This window comes from Xiphophorus couchianus, chromosome 12 (genome assembly GCF_001444195.1).
Source record: "Xiphophorus couchianus chromosome 12, X_couchianus-1.0, whole genome shotgun sequence".
Lineage (NCBI taxonomy): Eukaryota > Metazoa > Chordata > Actinopteri > Cyprinodontiformes > Poeciliidae > Xiphophorus > Xiphophorus couchianus.
The window spans coordinates 17,759,450-17,778,335 of record NC_040239.1 but is presented as its reverse complement, the minus strand read 5'-3'; the positions used below and the strand labels follow the sequence as shown (position 1 = coordinate 17,778,335).

The following is an 18,886-nucleotide window of genomic DNA, read 5'->3' as shown; positions in this document are numbered from 1 at the left end:
TTGAATCTTCTACGCAGTTACTGCTGGATATGAAATCGGCAAGGTAGGTCTCTGTCCTCAGGAAGGTCATATGACACTTAACCACTTCCTCTTAACAAGGGAGAACATACATTTTTACTAAAAGAAAAATGACTAAAACCACTACCTGTGCAAAACGAATATTTAGCATTTCGGCTGATGCGACTCGGTGTGAGGAGAGTCTGCAAAACGTGTCAAAACAAAATCTAAAGTCTTAAGAAGACAAGGAGCAGAGTGGTGAAAAAAGGAAGTTAGGCTAATTTGTGGTTACCTTTGTTTGAAAGTGGAAAAAAACCCTGCAAAAATCTTGAAGACATTCAAAATTAAAAACCACAGAATGGAATTTGAAAGAAAAGACATTTTCCAAACATCAGTGTCTTTACTTTGCAGATTGATGTATACTGTATATGTGTATATATACTGTATATATGTGCGTGTGTGTATGTATACATATACATACACACACGCACCTGGTTTCAGGTGGGTTTCAATATTTGCATTGAAACCCATGCTATCTTCAGACAGAAACCCAATACCTGAATATATCTCAATCATAAATGACTCATAACGAAGACAAAAAGTGAAAATATAAAACCTGACCTTCTTATTTTTGTTTTAGTTTATTTACTTATTTAATTTAAGATGACAGATGTCGTTCAAACAATAAAAAACTCAAAAATCAAACTAAAATATATGGGTTATATGTGTAAAATGGAGTAGGGAGAAGAAATACATTTTATAAAGTGATTTGCAAAGAAGTAGAGTTGCACAGATGTTAACCTTTGCACATTTTGTCACACAAACCTCAACCCCAATGTGATAGACCAGCACAAGTACATAACTGTAAGTGAGAGAAAGGGTTTAAAAATAAAAATTGGAAAGCTATGACAGCATGTGTATTTGTTTCTTTTAATTGTGACACCACTAAATAAGTATGGGAATAAAAAGATAAATATGAGTATATCAACAAAATAGTCCAAAATAGTCTAGATGAAACAGATCAAAAAACATAAATTTAACAACAGAGGTAGACTAAACAAATGTAAGTGTACCATAAAGTGATAGATGTGACTAATGCTTCACAAAATAACTTCAGAGCTCCAATAGATCCTCAGTGAGGATAAATTAGCCAACACAAGGGTTCAACATGACTTAAGTTTGATAAACTAAACAAATCTGGAGAGATAGCAGCAAATTCATCTATCTGTATATCTAGATAATTGTTAATGGGGTTTTTTGTTGTTTTTTTAAGCATGAATGTGAAACTCTTTGGTTAATCTAATTTTTATACCTGCTGACAACGTCAACTCTATATTTAGCTCAATATGGTAATGAATTTAGAACATGCAGAATTGATTTTATCTGTCTGTTCCATCACTCACAACCAAGGGGTGGGACTGAGACAGAGTTACTCAAGATCATTGGTCTGTGTCTGACGTACTGTGGATTTTAACCAATCAGATATTAGAATCCACTTTCTACGGTTTAAATGGGTAACATTTAACAGTAAATTATTAATTTTTGTTTTCGGATGTTTTTTTATCATCAAAACATTTAATGAATGAATTTGTCATTTATGTATGATTTTAGTAAATTCTTCACAAGTTAATAAGTGTATACACAAGTTTATTTATTTAATTTTGACACCATAGTTTTGCACCTGCATGTAGGACAATAGCCATGTTTCGTCCGTGCTCCTGTTTGTCCAGGTGCATGCTTCCTTCTTTTACAGCTCTTTCATATAAACCACCCGATTCAGCACTTTGACCTAGTTCTTGAAAAAGACTAGATGACATATGGCATGCAGAGAGAAAGAGCTCACACTTCTGATGCAGTGAAAGCCTTCTATTAATTAAAGATGTGTTTTACAAAGGGATTGCGTTGATAAAGGTGTAACATGAAACTGAATTTAAAGTTATAAGAAAGGCCTGTTGAACTCGGTTTTCTCTCCCTCGGGTAAAAAGTGAGCAGCAGCTGCAGGAGGAGGAGGAGGAAGATGAGGTTGGGGCTGGAACTCAGGGGACGCATAGATCACATCCGGGGCTGGTTTATTCTAATACCGAAACGTCCAACCCGGAAAAAAAGGCAAGTCTCCTGTAACCCGATCACACAAACAAATAGAGAATAGTGTGAGGGCGTTGTGCACGCCGGTTCATCTGTAAGTCTGCAGTCCGTAAAAGTTGTCTAAAAGTTCCTCTGAGGATGATCGTAGCCGCTGAGGCAGGCTCTGCGCTCTCCGCTTGGTTTCGGGGCGCTGGCTGTGGCGCACTCTGACTCTCCACAGCGGGTAAGTAGTCTAGAGACAGCAGCAGCAGCAGGGCCACTTCATGGCTCTGGCCGTCGCTTTGTGTGCGTGCTGGAGCTGGGAACTGCAGTAGGTGTGTCATTGCGTGGACTTGTTGGTGTCAGTGAGTCACTGCAGGTCATCTGAGCTGAACTAATGCTGTGCATGTCAGGTGTTGTTGAGTAATTCAGACTGAGAACAGTTCAGTTTTACATGCTCGAACTCAACTTCAGTGGGAAGTTGCGTTAAACCCTATCTGTTCAGTGAACTGGCAACAAATATGTAACATCTAGAAATTATTTCTAGCTCTCTACTTAACAGAAATCTCATTTTATGGCACAACTCATCCACTTCAAATAGTTGTAGACAGACGCAGGGATGCACAGTTAGGTTTTTTTTTCTGGCCACGGACGATTTCAGTTCTAAAATATTGGGGGTTCTTGGTTATGATGCATTTAATGAATGGGTGAAATACGGATTTTTAAAAAATATGGAAATATGGATGAGTATCTCATCAACTGACTGCCTCGAGGAAAATTGACCACTTCCGATCTGCTGCCGATGGATTGGTACATAGCTGGTCTGAGACAAAGGAAGCACAAGTGTTGATGGTACGTAACTGAACAGTGCTCAGAGAAGTGAAGGGTTAAAAACCGAGTTGTCCATTCTCCCCCCTATTTAAGTGAGGCGTGGGCTGGTATACGATTCTCACAGGATCTTACAGTTTCACAGTATTCACTCAAAATAGCTGCCCACAAAGTCTTCCTTACTAGACTTAACCATTTTTCAAAGCAACCCTCATTGATTGCACAAAAAGTTGAATACTGATCTGAGCTGGAGATGCACTGATCAGTTATTTCTTGGAGATTTAACCTTGACATGCATTACCATCAGTGAATCTGCAGTTGTCTTTGGTGCTTTACTGCATCTTCCTAAACAAACAAACAAAAAAAAAAGGCATCTTCATATTTGATGTTGTAGGTTACAGTTTCAGAAAGCTGGATATTTTTTACCCCTTTTCCAAGAAGTAACTGATATTTATTCTACCCATTAAACATGCAGAACATTCTTCAAAGGGATTTGTTTATATTTAACATTTGGATCACACTGTTTCACAAATTTCAATCAAGGGACATAAAGGACCCCAGAATTTTGGCAACCCCGCCCCTAGAAATTTTTATTATTTTACCTACAAAAATGCTTTTGGTGACATTTAAAATGTCTTCTTTTGCTATTTGGAAGAGACTGTTGGTTTGGACATGAAAAGCTTTTGGAAATTTTGTTAACATGCCATATTCAGCATGGAAGACACAACAAATCTGCTGCAATTTTTACGAATAGAAATGGAAGTTTTTAATCCAAAATAAAATTAAGGAATTACAAGAATTCCTTGATTTATGCATCATAGTTCATATCTGTAACTTCTATCTGATATTTTTGTAACTAAAAAAATGCGTCCAATTATGGTGCATTTGTAAAATTGTTAGTTTTGATCAATTTAATAAACTGGAATAGAAAATAAGTAAAAATGGACAGATTCAGATCTGCCCAATTGCTAAGATGAGAGGAAGAATATTTTAAAAAATAAGCAAATAACAAGTGCCTCACAACTCAGCAGACTCAACTAAGAAGGTGGTTCATTAGTAGAGCTAAATGCTCTGGGAGTCGGCCTGTAGTCTGTTGCTTCACAGAAATCCCACTTGTAGTTGACCAACTGTAGTTTTAAAACATGACCTAAATAATAAATATAGCTAGTGCTCCTTTAGTTTCTGCATGACTGTCTGTCATTTGCAACCAGAAATATTCACAAACAGCTGAACTGATCTTTTATTCTAGCCATGAAGAAAGGTGTGGCAGCTTTCTTTCAGCCAGCTGACCAGCAGTGCCGTGTTGTCGTAGCTCTGCTTTACTCTATGCTGCTGAAGAAAACGCTGGTATCTGCAGCACTTTCTCTGTCCTATTTCGAACTGGACTTTAAACCACCATGATGGAACATTTTATGGTTTTGAAACCGTAAGCTTTTAAAACTTTGGTAACTTGTGGCCAGAAACCTGCCTGTGATTAGTCAGGATTATTCAATCCTCCCTTTTTCTGCTTTACTAGACCCCAAAACCTCAGGATGGAAATAAAACCATTACTAATCACTAACCGTCTTTGCTTTCTAAATGCTTACTATCCGGTTTTGTTCATTAGACTGGTTGATCTGGTGCACAAACGATCATTGTTTGTAGAGGAATGTTTCACTCCATTCTTCTGTGTGAAGTATGTCTGATACCACAGCCCTTATCTAAATACAATACTTTTCCCCCTAAGCTACTGTATGTTTGCTGCTTTTGTGCATTTTCTTTTAAAAAACAGGGCATTTAAAATATCATCCAAGTTTTATTTATTGGTTTGGTTTTTACCAAAGATGGAAAAACCTCCCCACAGTTTCTCCCAGCAATGATTAAACCAGATGTTTTCTGATGCCCAGAATAGCTTGTGTGCCTGCACACAGTTGTGTGGATGTGCGTCTCAGTGATGGCATCTGTGTGACCCGTGCACCTCCACCTTCATGTTTCCATCTAAGCTTACGCTTCTGCTAATGCCTTCTGTATCTTTGACCTATTTCAGTGGCAAACATGCACGATTGACGCATGCGACGCAGAGCATAGTTTCAAAATGAGGCATTTTTCTTAAGCATTGGTTTAAAAATAACTCTGCAGGAGTTCCACCCAGCAGGTGTGACCTGTGTGCCTGATGGCATTTCTTGCTCTGGTTCTTGTGGGAACCGTTGCATTGAAAAGCTCATGATCATTTTTCAGCCTGAAGAGGCAACACGGTCTCATAAGACTATTAGCAACTGGAGGGATAGAGACAACTGTCACACTATAGTTCATCACTCACAGGTAATGCCTAGTTAGCCATTATGATGTTGTGCTTTTTGTTTATCTTAGAAAGATAAACAAAACAGACATCTACAGCCTGGCCACTGCTTTTCTACACAATTGTACTCAATTCTCATCTCCCTTCAGTTCTCAGTTGGGGTTCTCTCCCATTGAGCTCGATTTCTTCTGTAAATTTTCTACTGTGCCAATCAGCAAACAGAAAGAGAAGTTATGAATGAAGACCTTGTTTTTCTGCGTTGTTTCAGACTTGTAGTCTGCTTGTAGTTTTAGCAATGGTAGCGGAGGAAGTGAACAAAGTCGTTTGGTCCGTGTTGGCGACGAAGCCAAATACTGAATTTAACATCAACAACCATCACATTCAGCTCGGTCCTTGTTCATTTATTGTATCGTTTGTCATACATTGTGAAATATTCGTTATCCTGATAACAGTTTAGATGTATTATTGTCTTGATAAATTTAAATTATTGATGTTAAAAATAAAAATGTTATTTTTACTATTTTCTTCACTGTTTGCTTCATGAGAGCATCAATAAATATTAGTAACTTCAAAAACATAATTATGCAGTTTTTCAAAAGTATATTTAAATTTGAAAGTGTAATTAATAAAGTCTAATTAAATACATTTATACGACTAACGTTACAGTTTAGTAATATAAATGACATCTGGAGTATGAATGTTTTCAAGAACAGTATTTGCGTTTGGGGCACTATGAATGCTGGGCCATGCAGTCCCAGTCATACATTTTCATAAAAAAATGTTTTTTTATCAATATCTGAATAGCACTACAAAATACTGCAATGAAATTCCAAATTCATATTGCCCACCCTTGCTTGGCACTTCTCTCTTCGCAGTTGGAGATGGTTGTTTGCAATGCAGGCAATTCCTGGTTAGCTTCATAGCACTGAACTGGTGCATTGTGTAAGTTATGGCCAAATGTTAGCGAATGGGTTAAAATGTAAAACTTCATTGGTGTCCACGCCTCCAGGAAGCAATCGTCTCTCAACAGCCGCGGGTTCAGTCTGCACGAAGCAAAGCGTAGAACAAGGGGCTGGTTTCTGCCAGGCTGAAATATCTAGAAACAGAACATGAACATGTCCTGCACATAGTTTTGTGTTTAATTCTGGTTTAGCTTGCAGTGACGTAAATAAATGAAATAAAATACTGCTTGATACTTCCAGAAACAAGCAGAATAAATAAATATGACAAGAATGACTGAGTTTCTGAGAAGAATTAGTCCTGATTATTTTTAGGAATCTGCCAGCAGCTCTGTATTTTACATGCTCTTCTTCATTTTCAATAAACATCCCTCTTCAGGCCACACTTCTTTGACTTGAGCTCCTTTCTTTCCTCTTCCCTGTCCTATAGAAATGTGCCTGTGTGCAGATCTGGAGAGTAGTGTGTAATTTTCGGCTGTGGTGGAGGGCCTCAGCTCAGCCTCGGGCTTTCGGCTTTTGCAGCTCAGCCTCAATCACGTCACATGAAAAACTGCTGAGTGCGAGTGGGTCTCTCTCTTCCTGTGTGTGTGTGTCTGAACTCTTAACTCAGAGATGATTTATCCTCTACATCTGTCTGCCTCTGCCTCTGTGTCTCAGTGATTATGTGATAGTGGCAGCGATGCCATATCTGGACCGCTTGAACCGTGTGTGCGGCTTCCTGGACATCGAGGAGAAGGAGAACAGCTGCCGCTTCCAGAGGCGATATTTCATCCTCGACACACAGGGGAATGTCCTGCAATGGTACATGGACAATCCACAGGTGCTCACACACAACACACCACCAAACTAGAAGCACGTTTGCACAAGCAGCAGGAGGAAATGAAAAATGATCAATATAAAGCTGTGGGACCTTGGACTCTGAGCTAATGACTGCTCTGTTTGTATGCAGAACCTGGCCAGCGGAGCCAGCTTTGTTGGCAGCCTGAGATTAACCTACATCTCTAAGGTAAAAGCGTGCACCCCCATTTGTTTTCAGACATCTTTGGACTACAGTCAGGAATTTACGTAATCCCCATGTAGGCTACATTCAACTATATTACTGTACTTTAATCAAACAGCCCTATAATCTACTAAACATTTATCTGAAGCATTTCCTCCCCTTTGAACAATCAATAATGCAAAAGTGAAAAAGCGAGGAGGTAACTTTATTTAGCATGGGTCAGATTAATCGCTTTACTATTATGAGTCATTGCTTCTTGATTGTTTTGTTTGATCCCATCCTGCATTCAGTTGTGCAGTAAAGCATCGTTGATTCTCGTACTCTTTTAGCTAGTAAGTTAATAATACATCTTGGATATGATGGCATTTATTTTATTTTCACCTCCCTTCATCATTGAGTTGGTTTGATCCAGCTCAACCTTCTCAGACTAGTTTGTTGTGGAAATAAGTGGCTTCTTCTTAACCTGATGTGTTCAACCAGACAGTCAGATATCTGATACAGCAGTAAACTTTGCACGACTTTGCAGTATTCAGGTGGAGTCTGCCAGCTGCTCAGACCTACCAACCTGCAGCAATGACATGTGAACACATGCAGGTGTCATGCAGTTTGTGTTTATAGCACCGAATCCACCCTCTATTTATAGAAACTGCATCCAGGGACAATTTTCTAACTAAACCCAGCAGTAAGTTGTCTAAAAAGACTTAATAAATCAGCTTCTGGCATCCTGGTTTTGGCTTTTGGGATGTCTGAAGGCCTCTCACTCTTGATTTGGAGCAGAGCGACATGCTTTAAGAGCTTTCATTTGAGTTGAAGAAAAAACCCAAAGGAAATTATTGCAGGAACTTTACATAAATTTAAATGAACATAGCAAAGCGTGCAATGCAAATAAACATGTACATCTGAAAAAGTTGATTCGGCTTCTTTTTGTCTCCTACATGTTCTCTTCTTCTTCTGTGGTATTGCCTGCTTGGGAGCTGGTGGGAGTTGTCACAAGGGCCTGATCAGCCAATCAGACAACCAACAACAAAAATATTTGTTTTCTATTGCAGATAAGTTAAGACTGATAAGTTAAACCACCTTTCATATATTCTGAATTATCTAACTAAGATCTTTCAAATATAAAAACTGCCTACAGGAAAATATTCTTAATGCTATAGACATGAGAGAAGAGGTTGTTGTGGTTGAATCTGTTATCCATCAAGAGTATTCTTAAAGACTTGAAGCAGTTCTTGTGAGTCAAAGGTCAGGTCTGTAGTGTTTGTTCTCACTACACCCACGAATACAGTAATGTGGAAATTCACTCAAGGATTCTGAGATACTCAAGAATTCAGGGTTATCTGCAGTTCCAGTTTGCAGTCACATGCAGCAGCGATGTGAAGTTTTCCAGATGTTGGTTTGCTCGCACAGATAATGACATCTGGCTTTCCTGACATCAAAGATTCCTCTCTTCTCTTCTCCTTTCTTCTCTTCTGTCTTCTTTTTTCTTGTCTTCTCTTTTCTCAGGTGAGTGAAGCCACTGCAAAGCAAAAGCCGAAGACCGAGTTCTGCTTCGGTGAGTTTTATCTTGGAGTCGTGAAACGATGACTCGTGCATGTGCGGCATTACACAACTGCGTTCATTTTTGTTACTCATGATATCATGAAATCCCCCAACGGCGGTCGCTGTGGATTTCATGAACTCCTCTCTGTTGTGTTTTTCATTTTATGTTTTTGGCAGTCATAAATGCAGTTTCACGGCGGTACTACCTTCAAGCCAATGATGCAGTCGACATGAGGAACTGGGTGGATGCTCTCAACAAGGCCAGCAAGATCACCGTAAGAGCAACACGTATACATGCTGGCACACATCACCCGATTATATGTCGGTTTATATAACTGACATATAATGACGTATTGATGGAGGGCAGCTCCAAAACCAGTTTGACCCCATCAGTTTTGTGGATGCCAGCACATCACCCACAAATACCCTCTGTTAACACTGACTGAATGGGGAAATTGTGAATGCATGACAGCAGCAGAGATAACACTCAGACGTCAATGTGGTGGAGGTGTTAACATCTAGTTCGCACGTTTGCATAATATTTGTGTATTCAGCTGGAAGGGGGAGGCTTTTGTGACCAGCACCGTCCAGATGTCTGATGATGGCAGCAGCAGGTGCCAGAGAGGAGAGCGTTGCTGCTGCGCGCTCACCTGCTCGCCGACACAGGAAGCTACATCGCTTGCTCTCTCTTTCACTTCCCCGTCGTTGGGGGTGGCATCTGCTCTGCTTCTTTGCTGCTGCTTTCTTTCTGAGCCGTCTTGGCCTCAACGACAAAGTCGTGTGAGGCGGAAGGGACGGGATGTTAGCACACCCCTAAAAAGGAAATGGCTTGTGAAAATAATGCAGTGGTTAATGTTTGACACATTAAATCATCATTCATATTTTTATCTTGTTCTCTGTGGTAGATGAGTGTATATTTTTGTAGACTTAGATGAGGACCCAGATCCTGTATGACGTCAAAATTAAGACAGTTGATGGAGTAGGAAAGAGAAACTGTTTATGTGGCTTTCATTTCAGTATTTGTTGGGTCTTGTAAAGCTCTAAGTAAGTTCTGACAACAAGATATGCCTCTTGCAGATCTCTGTTATGCAATACAAACCATTTTTTCCCTAAAGTTGGTAACATTATGTAACATCTGCACTTTCAGTGGGTCCTAACTAAAGCTGTTATATAAAATACATTTGATCAGAAAATGCGTTCTTGCTGTATGATCTGCATGTTGTGATTGAAATAGAAATATCTGCTGTGTCATTTTGTTCATATCACAACCATACATTTTCAGTGGTTTTTATCATCAGCTGATTTCCAGCTTTCTATTCTCACACACATACGATTTTGGATGTTGGTTAAAAAACTTTTATTTTGATTATATCTGACACAAGCAACTTCTACCACGTTTGCTGTATCGTCAACATGGATAAACTGCAGTGCAAACAGGTCTTTTGACAACTTTCTGTCAGTGATCTAGTAGTGGATTTCTGCAGTTCCTGCAGAGCTACTATTAGCTTCATGGCTGCTTCTCTGCACTCCTTTACCAGCTTATCATGTTGGGTGGACGGCCATGACTTGCTAAATTTGTATTTTTTCCACACTCTTTCTATTCTGAGATGGTAAATTTATTTTCAGAGCTTGAGATTTTGTTTTATAACCTAGATCTCAGCTGGTTTCCTTGGTCTTCATAATGTTGTTTGTTCACTAATGTCCTCTCTGATGCCTTCAAAGAACAGCTGGATCAATACTGAGATTAATTTATACATAGGTTATTGTTTTGTTTTCTTGTTGTACCAAGCACAGGATTTTATTTGGGAGACTAGAGTAAAGTGGAATGACTAAAAGACTTTTAACATGTTTATTTGTAGAAAATACACCCAGCTCTTATGTACTATTTTATGTTGGTTTAAGCATATTTTTTAAACAGTTCTAATTGGAATAAAGAGTACAATTTTCTCATCACTCTCCTTTTATCCAAGGTGACTTTTCACCACTTTTCTGCTACGTCAGATAAGTTTGAGGAGACTGTTTATTCTTGATTGACCACTGGGCGTACACTCAAGTTCCCATTGTTTAATTACAGTGTTAGCATGCTCACTCTCACATTGCAAAAATCTTGCTAAAAATAATACAGTTTATATTAAATTTTCCTTTTGTGAGGGACTTCTAACTTTGGCTGTTTCTAAGCTTTAAAGCTCCAGAGAGAAGAAAATGTTCTTTGTATTAAGGAGAAGAAATTGCAGCTCCAAAAATTAACTTGTGTACTGCTTAGTACAATAAATATTGCCTTTTTAAAAATTATAAATCTGCATCTGTTTCTGTCTTTTAATTTCTGTCCTTTAGGAGTAGAAAAAACAAAACTATTTAAGGCTGGAAGTCATGGCCAGTTTCTTGCGTATATTTTCTGTTTTACATTTTGAAGATAGACACATATCTGTCTTTTAATATGCATTTTCTCCTAAATGTTGACGTCTGGATTGCTTGTACTGTCCTACCTTTTGGCAGGTTCCTAAATCCTGCCCTGCGCCTCCCAAATCTGATGCTAGCACCGTGATCAGTGACTCTCAGGGAGGGAGGAAACAACAAGCCTATAAGACGGAGATCATTGGAGGTGTGGTGGTCCATACTCCAATCCAGGTAAGACTGAGATCTGAGCCGTAATCACTCCAAAAGAGTGATGCGGACTATAAACTGAAGTCTGAATTTAGTCAAACCAATGTAAGATTTACAGTTAAAGCTAGAGTTATGTAATAAATTGAATCACAGTCTAATATTATGAGTTAACTATAACTGAGATAATCATTCAGCAATAGCATTTAAAGAGCATGGTTTCTTAAAATCAAGCATGGTTAAAGTTATTTTAACTTAACCAAGAATTTTCTTTCTGGTAGGAAACTAGACAGGTATATGTCAAAAAAGTAAAAACTCTTTTGGAAAGAAAAGAACATCTTTTTTTTATTTATATTTAATGGCGCGTCAAAAGATAAGGATCAGCTTTTTGTATGTTTCCACTGACATTTTTGCAATTTATCTTTGTTGATGATTCTTTGTCTTTGACGTTGGAAGGCCTCATTGGACTTCACCCTAACCTTTTGCTCCTTTCACAGATCCTCAATCAGATTCAAGGTTGGATTTTGGTTTGGGTCATTTTAAAATGTTAATGTCTCTTCCAGTAGGGAGAGACTTGTTAATCAAATTTAAACCTGAATAAATAATTATTTGACTTAGTTGTAAATATGTTTATATGCTAAACATATTTAGCATATTAACATAAATGCTACATATATGTAGTTTCTGGTGATTGAAACTACAAGTTTCAACTTGTAGTGATTGAAGAGTTTATCTGACGGCGGCTACCACAATGACGCTGATAAGAGGTCACTCTGATGAAATCTTTCAGAATGAAACTGAAGAGACAGAGGGGAAGGAGAAGAAGGGAAACAGGCCTGGTGTGCTGAGATATGGTTTCTGTGTCAAACAAGGAAATGTGGTGAGTGCTCTGCCTGATTTCCAGTTATATTCTCTTCAGCAAAAACTTAAAATAAGTGGGGAAAAAAAGAGGATGTGTTGTGCATTTGCAGAGGAAGAGCTGGAAGAGGCGTTTTTTCACCCTGGATGACAACGCAGTCAGCTACTACAAGTCTGACACGGTGACGAGCCAGCATGCTTTTTATTTATTTTTTGATTTCCTGTTGACGCTCTCGGCGTGACTGTGGTTTGTGTCTGCTTATGTCCCAGGACAAGGAGCCTCTCCGCGGTATTCCACTCAGAGACATTCAAAAGGTCCATGAATGTCTAGTCAAGTCAGGGTGAGTCATGAAACAATCAGTCTGATTCAGTCCGGTCAGATTGTGTTTTCTACCAATCTGTTTATCTGCCAGATATAAACAAACATAATTACGTTTTCATCTCGTGAAAGTTTCAGTATATACAAATGTTTTTATCTACCCAAAAACTTTGTTTTGGAAGAGACTTGAATCTTCTTGCACAGGAGTTAGTTTCCATCACTGGAACTAAGCACAGTAGATCAAGAATTATTCCAGTTTTCATCCAAACACTGCAAATAAATGGTACTGCCTCATCACAATTTAATTATTGCAACTCACTTTTCATTACATAACCTTTACCAACAACTTGGTTACCCTATAACTGACCCATCATATTTACTAAGACTGTGTCTCAGTTGTTCATCTATAATAGTAGTTAATTAGCTGATCTGGTTTTTGTTCATGGTAAATATTATTTTTCAGGTAAACGTAAAGAGTTAAATGTTTGAGATAAAACCGTTTTCTCTTTGATCTACAAAAGTATAATTGACTTAATCCTTTTCTCTTTTCCTCCAGGGACCTTTTGTTTAGAGACAATCTATTTGAGATCATCACCAACTCCCGAACTTTCTACATCCAGGTAAAAACAAAAGAAGAAAAAAAAGTACAATGCCTTCCAAAAGTTTTGAACTTTTTCACATTTTGTTAAATTACAGCCACAAACCTCAATGCATGTTGGGATTTTACTTGATAGACCAACACAAAGTAGTGCATAATTGTTAAGTGGAAGGAAAATTATATCTTTTTTCATGTTTTTATACAAAAAACCCCCAAAAAACAATCTGAGGTATGGGTTCATATTGAAATAAAAAGCAACATGAGGACGAAAAACACACTTTCTCAGGGAGAAGGTTGTATATAAAACAAATCCCAAGCTTGGAAAAGCTCACAGATCTCTGTTCAATCGATTATCTGAAAAATGAAAGAGTATGGCTCTACTAAAAACTTATCAAGACATCGCTTAAAACGACAGACCGGACAAGGAGAGCACCAATTAAATAAGTAATCAAAACCCCCAGAGTAACTCTGGAGGATCTCTGCAGAAATCCACAACTCAGATGGGAGAATTTGAAATCAAAATAAATATTAGTAGTCTGGTATTATTGGAGAGTGGCAAGAAGAAAGACATTATTAAAGGAAATCCATAAGAAATCCCATTTGCTGTTTGTGACAAGCTAACGGCAGCCAGCCGACATGAGGAGAGAAGGTGCTGTTGTATATGATTTGACTGAATTCTTTCTCACCTTCATGAAACATGAAGTTGGCAGCAGCATCATGCTGTGGGGAAGCTGTTTTTATACGAGAGACAGGGAATCTTGTCAAACTTCATGGAGACATGAAAGTAGCTAAATATAATGTAGTGAGTGGAGAAAAGACCTCAGATTGCGACAGAGCTTCACCTTCCAGCAGGACCGTGACCTTCGTCATCCCTCCAGACCTTCACTTGAACATCCTCAGCATGTTTATGTTAGAACGGCCCAGTCAAAGCCCAGATCTAAATCCAATCACAAACTAGTGGCAACATTTCAAAGTTAATGTTCACAGATGATCTTGATCCAGTCTAAATAACAATCTGTGTGGATTTAAGTGACTTGCTGTAAACAATTCAGAGAGGTAAGACAGAAAAATGTGCTTCTGTCACATAAAATCCCAATTAAATACTTTAAAGGTTGTGGTTGCAACAATACAAAACCAAGAGGTGCAAATATTTTACAAGCCACTGTTTATAAAGCCAACAAGTCTCTTTAGAATCCCAGGTGTTTCTGTGTTGACGTTTTGAAATGTTTGTCTTGAAATGCTCTGCTGCTGATGTGTGGCCCAGGCTCCTTTTTTGGCTCCTTCAACAGTTTGTTTTTGAGAATTGGACGCAGCCATGTGTTACCATAACAGCAATGATATCCTGTTCCTCCCCTTGGGAGAGCAGCTGACCGAGGCGTCAGCACCTGATCAGATGGGAAGTGGAGGGAGAGAACGAGACAAGCGAGCGCTGTTTGTGATTAGAGAGAGAGAGAAAAAAGGAAGTGTGAAAAAAAGACTTGGTGATCTCAGATAAACAAAAACAAATGAAATGGAAATCAATGTCACAGCCTAAAGACATGATGGGGAAAACCTGAAGGTAAATTCGGTTTTTGCAAAACTTTTATTCTGATAAATACAATACACTGTTTGTGGAACAAATTACGGATTTTCTTGTGAAACAGTTTTAAAAGGTTTGTCCTTGTATTGTTAAAAAATAGCATTTAAGGCTATTGTTACAAATTTTATTGCAAAGTTGTTTTTTTTATCAGCCAACTAAAGCATTTGTCTGTTTTTATTAACTAATTAATGCATTAGGTGATTAACTGATTTATTATATGTATTTGAAATACATGAAACTATGAGGCAAAACAAGAGACAAAAACCTTATTGAAAATTACTTTTTTAAAATTTAGGTTACCATGTTTGTTTCTGTTTTGTACATTTATATTTTATTTAAGTTTTTATTTGATGAGTACTTGGAAAAATGTTTGAATATGTCTTTAAGGTTAATATAAATGTTTTACCTCGCCTTGATGTTGCACTGTGTCATGGAAAGAGTTTCAGTGTAACCTGACAGTCGTGATCTTAACATTTTGTTTATTGTGCTGCATCGGTTTCTGCATGAAACACCTAAACTACAAAGAGTCAAAAGCATCAATACGTGCGTCCATATGAGCATGGTGGACTAAAGGGCTAAGCAATCTTTAGAAAATCAGTTTCTGTTTTTCTGTCCAGCCTTAACATGTCTGTTCATAAATATACTTGGTGAATTAGTTCACAGTCTCTTGCAAATGATAAATGTTTCTGAAGTGAAGATCTCCTTCTTTCCGTAACTCTTTTCAGTTTCATCAGAGGAGATATTAGCCCGCAGGTTGGTTGCATCATCTGCAATTTTTGTTTTTCACCTGATGCAACTGAATCTCCTCCAGCACAAAGAACATATCTTTGCATTTTGCACTTTTTAAATGTTCTGAAATAGATCATTATTGTACCAAATCAGCATTTTTCGCTTCTTTTTTCCCTTAAGTTTAGTTTCCGCTTTGCTCTGTGTTCTGCCATGTTGACTGAGAGATTGACTTTGGTCTTGTATGTCACTATTAGGCCAAATTGGTTCTTCCCCCCCCCCCCCAATTTATAGATATTATAATTTTAGAACCAAACTGAATTAGAAATCTATATTGAAATACGTCGACATGTGGATATGAAAGATAAAAGATGATGACAATGGAAGATGACTTGCTCTCATTTGCCCAGGGCACATACCCCTCAGCGTGCACATGTAGTAACCCAGACAATGTATGAAATGTAAAAAGTGTAAAATAACAATATCCATTGAGTTTGCAGAATATACCTTTTTTTTTTTTTTACTCCTAGAGCAAATCGCTATGAAAACTGCAATTTGTGTGCTAATCCAATAAAATGTAAATTTTTATGTATCCTATCATGATCAAACAGCTGTTTGTTAAACTGTTAATTAAAAATTGCCTTCCCATCTTATTAATTAAACTTCAAGCAGAAGAAGCATAAAAAGAGTAAAAAAAATTAAAAGATGTGTCAAGCATAACTTAGGTTGGTTGTTAATGCAGGCGATGATCATTAGCAGGTATGAACATAATTTCTGACATTCTGCTCTTTGTTTATCTTCTGGTGTTTTTACAGACAGACACGCCCGAGGAAATGCACGGTTGGATCAATGATATTGATATGAAAATTCGGGAATTCAGAGGACCTCCACGGGTAACCCAGACTTCTTTCACTCATATATGTGTATGTATCTTGAGCCAGAGACTGTCTTTAGAAGTCAGGTCAAAAGTCACATAATCTTCCGGGGCGAAAAACACAGGTGGCAGTATCATGCGATGGGAATTAATTTCTTCTGCAGGAACAGAGAAGATCATCAGAGTTCATAGGAAAGGAGATGCAGCTAAATACTGGGCAGTCCTGGAAATAAAAATCATACTGGAGGAAGAGGCTGAGGCACATCTTAAAGCAGCAACAACATCATAAACAAACTACAATGTAATAATTTAGACCAAAGCATAGCAATGTGTTAAAATGGCCCAGTCATAGTTCAGACCTAAAACTAATAAAGGATTAGCCTTAAGACTTCAAAATTGCTTTTCAATCCAATCAGTCTAACAATCTTTCTGAAAATTTATTTTGCATCCAGGTGACAGAAGTTGTTCTATTTTACAAAGAGAAATGGGCAAAATTTTTAAACAATTAATTTTTTGCATTCAGATGCGTGTCACATTTATAGGATATTTATTTTAAAGAAGAGTCACAATTATCTAAATTACATGGAGTGTTGTGGATTTAATATTACAAAATGTGAAAAGTCAAGGGGTATGAATAAGTTTGTGCGTCACCATATACATGGAAAGTGAAGCTTTTAGTCATGAAAAGAGATCGTCCTCTGTTACGTTGTCTTGTAATTGCAGGGACAGTTTAAACGAGTGACGTCTCTCCATCAAAAACACAATCCCAGCGGTCCCTCTCGTCAGCAGAGTAACGAGGCGCGGCCCCAGCTGGTCAAGTCCTGCTCTGTGGCTCCAGGCTGGCAACCCTGGACCCCAGTTCCCCCGGGTGAGCCGTCCATCATGGACATGGAGGACGAAGACAGCCCGTTCAGTCCTGTCCCCACTCTGCCTTCGCTCTCCTCCTCATCCACTTCCTCGTCCACCTCATCCTCCTCCAACTCCCTGTCCACCCCAACCCCTTGCCCCAGTGCGTCCCAGGTACCTTCGACCAGCGGGCTGGGGATGCTCACAGCATCGGCAGATGCTGCTAGCGGCCGGCGACGGCACCGCTCGCAGCCTCAGCCTCACTCCTCCTTCCCCTTCAGCCTGGATGACGACAGCATCCGCACAACAGACGTGTAACGCTGAGCGGTCTGTGCAGACTCTGGTGTGGACTAAAGTGTTGGTACCTTTTTTAAGTGATGAATGTGACTGATGATGGTAGTATTCCCTGCTAATGAAGAGATGATGTGTCTATGGCATGAGATTGGGGTCCACCTGCTGGTGGTGTTAATGCTTTGCAGACGAAGGATGCACCCAGCTGCAAGGAGGAGAGGAACTGTTTTTATTGGTCCAAGGACTGTGAAAAGGAGTGATGGAGTATTTTAGTGCAACTTCCTCTGAAAACTTGAATAATCTTATTAGTTTTCCTTTTTTTAAACTTAAAAATGGTGGCACATGCTTTCAGACTCCTGCACTTGGCCTCATATTTGAATCCCTGACACCAGGACTGTGCTTTGCAAGAGTTATTAAATAAAATGTTTAATGAAATTTTAACACTTTTAAAAATTAGGGTTTTTTTATATTCAGACATCTGAAAAATATACTATTAGCTTCTTTTCACTTTGTTTCACCCATGCCAGTGTTTTTCAGTCATTCATTCCTGAAACACATTCTCGTAAAGAAACAATTACATCATCTGCATATAGTTACATTTTACTCATTTGTATTTTTAACAGCTTTCATGTATTTGCTCTGTTTCTAATTTTAAAATTTCTGCTTAAAGATCAACTGTCGGTTAACTGTGAGTCCGTTTGAAGGTTGAAGCTCGGTACCATGAGTATGCTGCAGTGTTACAGTGGTACTTGTAAAACATCCTGCTGGTATCAAACCACAGCTCATGATTGCATCAGCTGCTTTGGAAATGTAAATGTGATTATTGTTTTGCAGCATTACGTGGGACGTTTTTGCCACTACCTTTGGTAATTGAACTGTAATTCTGCACTTTGCATTAGTACGTGCATGTATGTGTATGTTATGTTTTTTTTTATAGTTTTGACTAATCTTTCACAGTGGTTAACTATATCTTCCTCACATGCTCAGTGTTGCTACACTAGCTTATGTTGATACTTCATTGATGTGGTACCGTGTTCATTCCTGTTTCCATTCTCTGAAGCGTGTGCACTTATCTACCTGCATGTCATGGTAGTTCTTTCTCTAATATTAAATAATGCTTTATATTTTTCTCGTTTGGGCCATTTCTGATCAAGTCTTTTTGATGGCACATGGTGGACCAAAGTCTTTTAAAACACAATTTGACTGAGTAAATAGCATCTTGACCTTTATGTGTTTGGTTTCTAAAAGGCAAATGCTGCTGGACAAGAGGTCAGAGCAAACAACAAATTTGCCCTTTTACACATACACAGTGTGTGGGAGCAAACAGGCATACAGATGCCTATGTACCGACCAGAGGCTGTGTTAAGTGAAGTCTTTCACACATGCAGTGCAAAGTCTATCAGGTAAAATGCCTTAAAACCCAACATGTCCACTTCAGCTTCTGTCCTCCGGTTCAGCTGCTGGATAGTAAAAATGTCTCCACTGAACAGTTTAAATTGTATTAAAGGCCATGAGGCCTTGTGAAATGT

At 38.5% G+C, this 18,886-nt stretch overlaps 1 protein-coding gene across 3 annotated transcripts; it reads left to right on the top strand.

Annotated features, from left to right (window-relative positions):
* The first annotated feature begins 2,062 nt into the window (after nt 1–2,062).
* plekha2 (pleckstrin homology domain containing A2) lies at nt 2,063–18,486 on the top strand. 3 transcript variants are annotated; one of them, XM_028034257.1, is made up of 13 exons: nt 2,063–2,305; nt 6,557–6,689; nt 6,784–6,946; nt 7,076–7,132; nt 8,630–8,678; nt 8,843–8,940; nt 11,162–11,293; nt 12,057–12,146; nt 12,238–12,306; nt 12,395–12,465; nt 13,000–13,063; nt 16,162–16,269; nt 16,944–18,486. In XM_028034257.1, the coding sequence occupies exons 3-13, from the start codon at nt 6,806–6,808 to the stop codon at nt 17,382–17,384; spliced, it is 1,320 nt and encodes a 439-aa protein (XP_027890058.1). In that variant the 5' UTR covers nt 2,063–2,305; nt 6,557–6,689; nt 6,784–6,805; the 3' UTR covers nt 17,385–18,486. The 3 variants fall into 3 exon arrangements, with proteins under 3 accessions (XP_027890058.1, XP_027890060.1, XP_027890057.1); XM_028034259.1 differs by lacking the exon at nt 6,557–6,689 and having other exon boundaries at nt 2,064–2,305; nt 16,162–16,239; XM_028034256.1 differs by lacking the exon at nt 6,557–6,689 and having other exon boundaries at nt 2,064–2,305.
* Nucleotides 18,487–18,886: the final 400 nt, after the last annotated feature.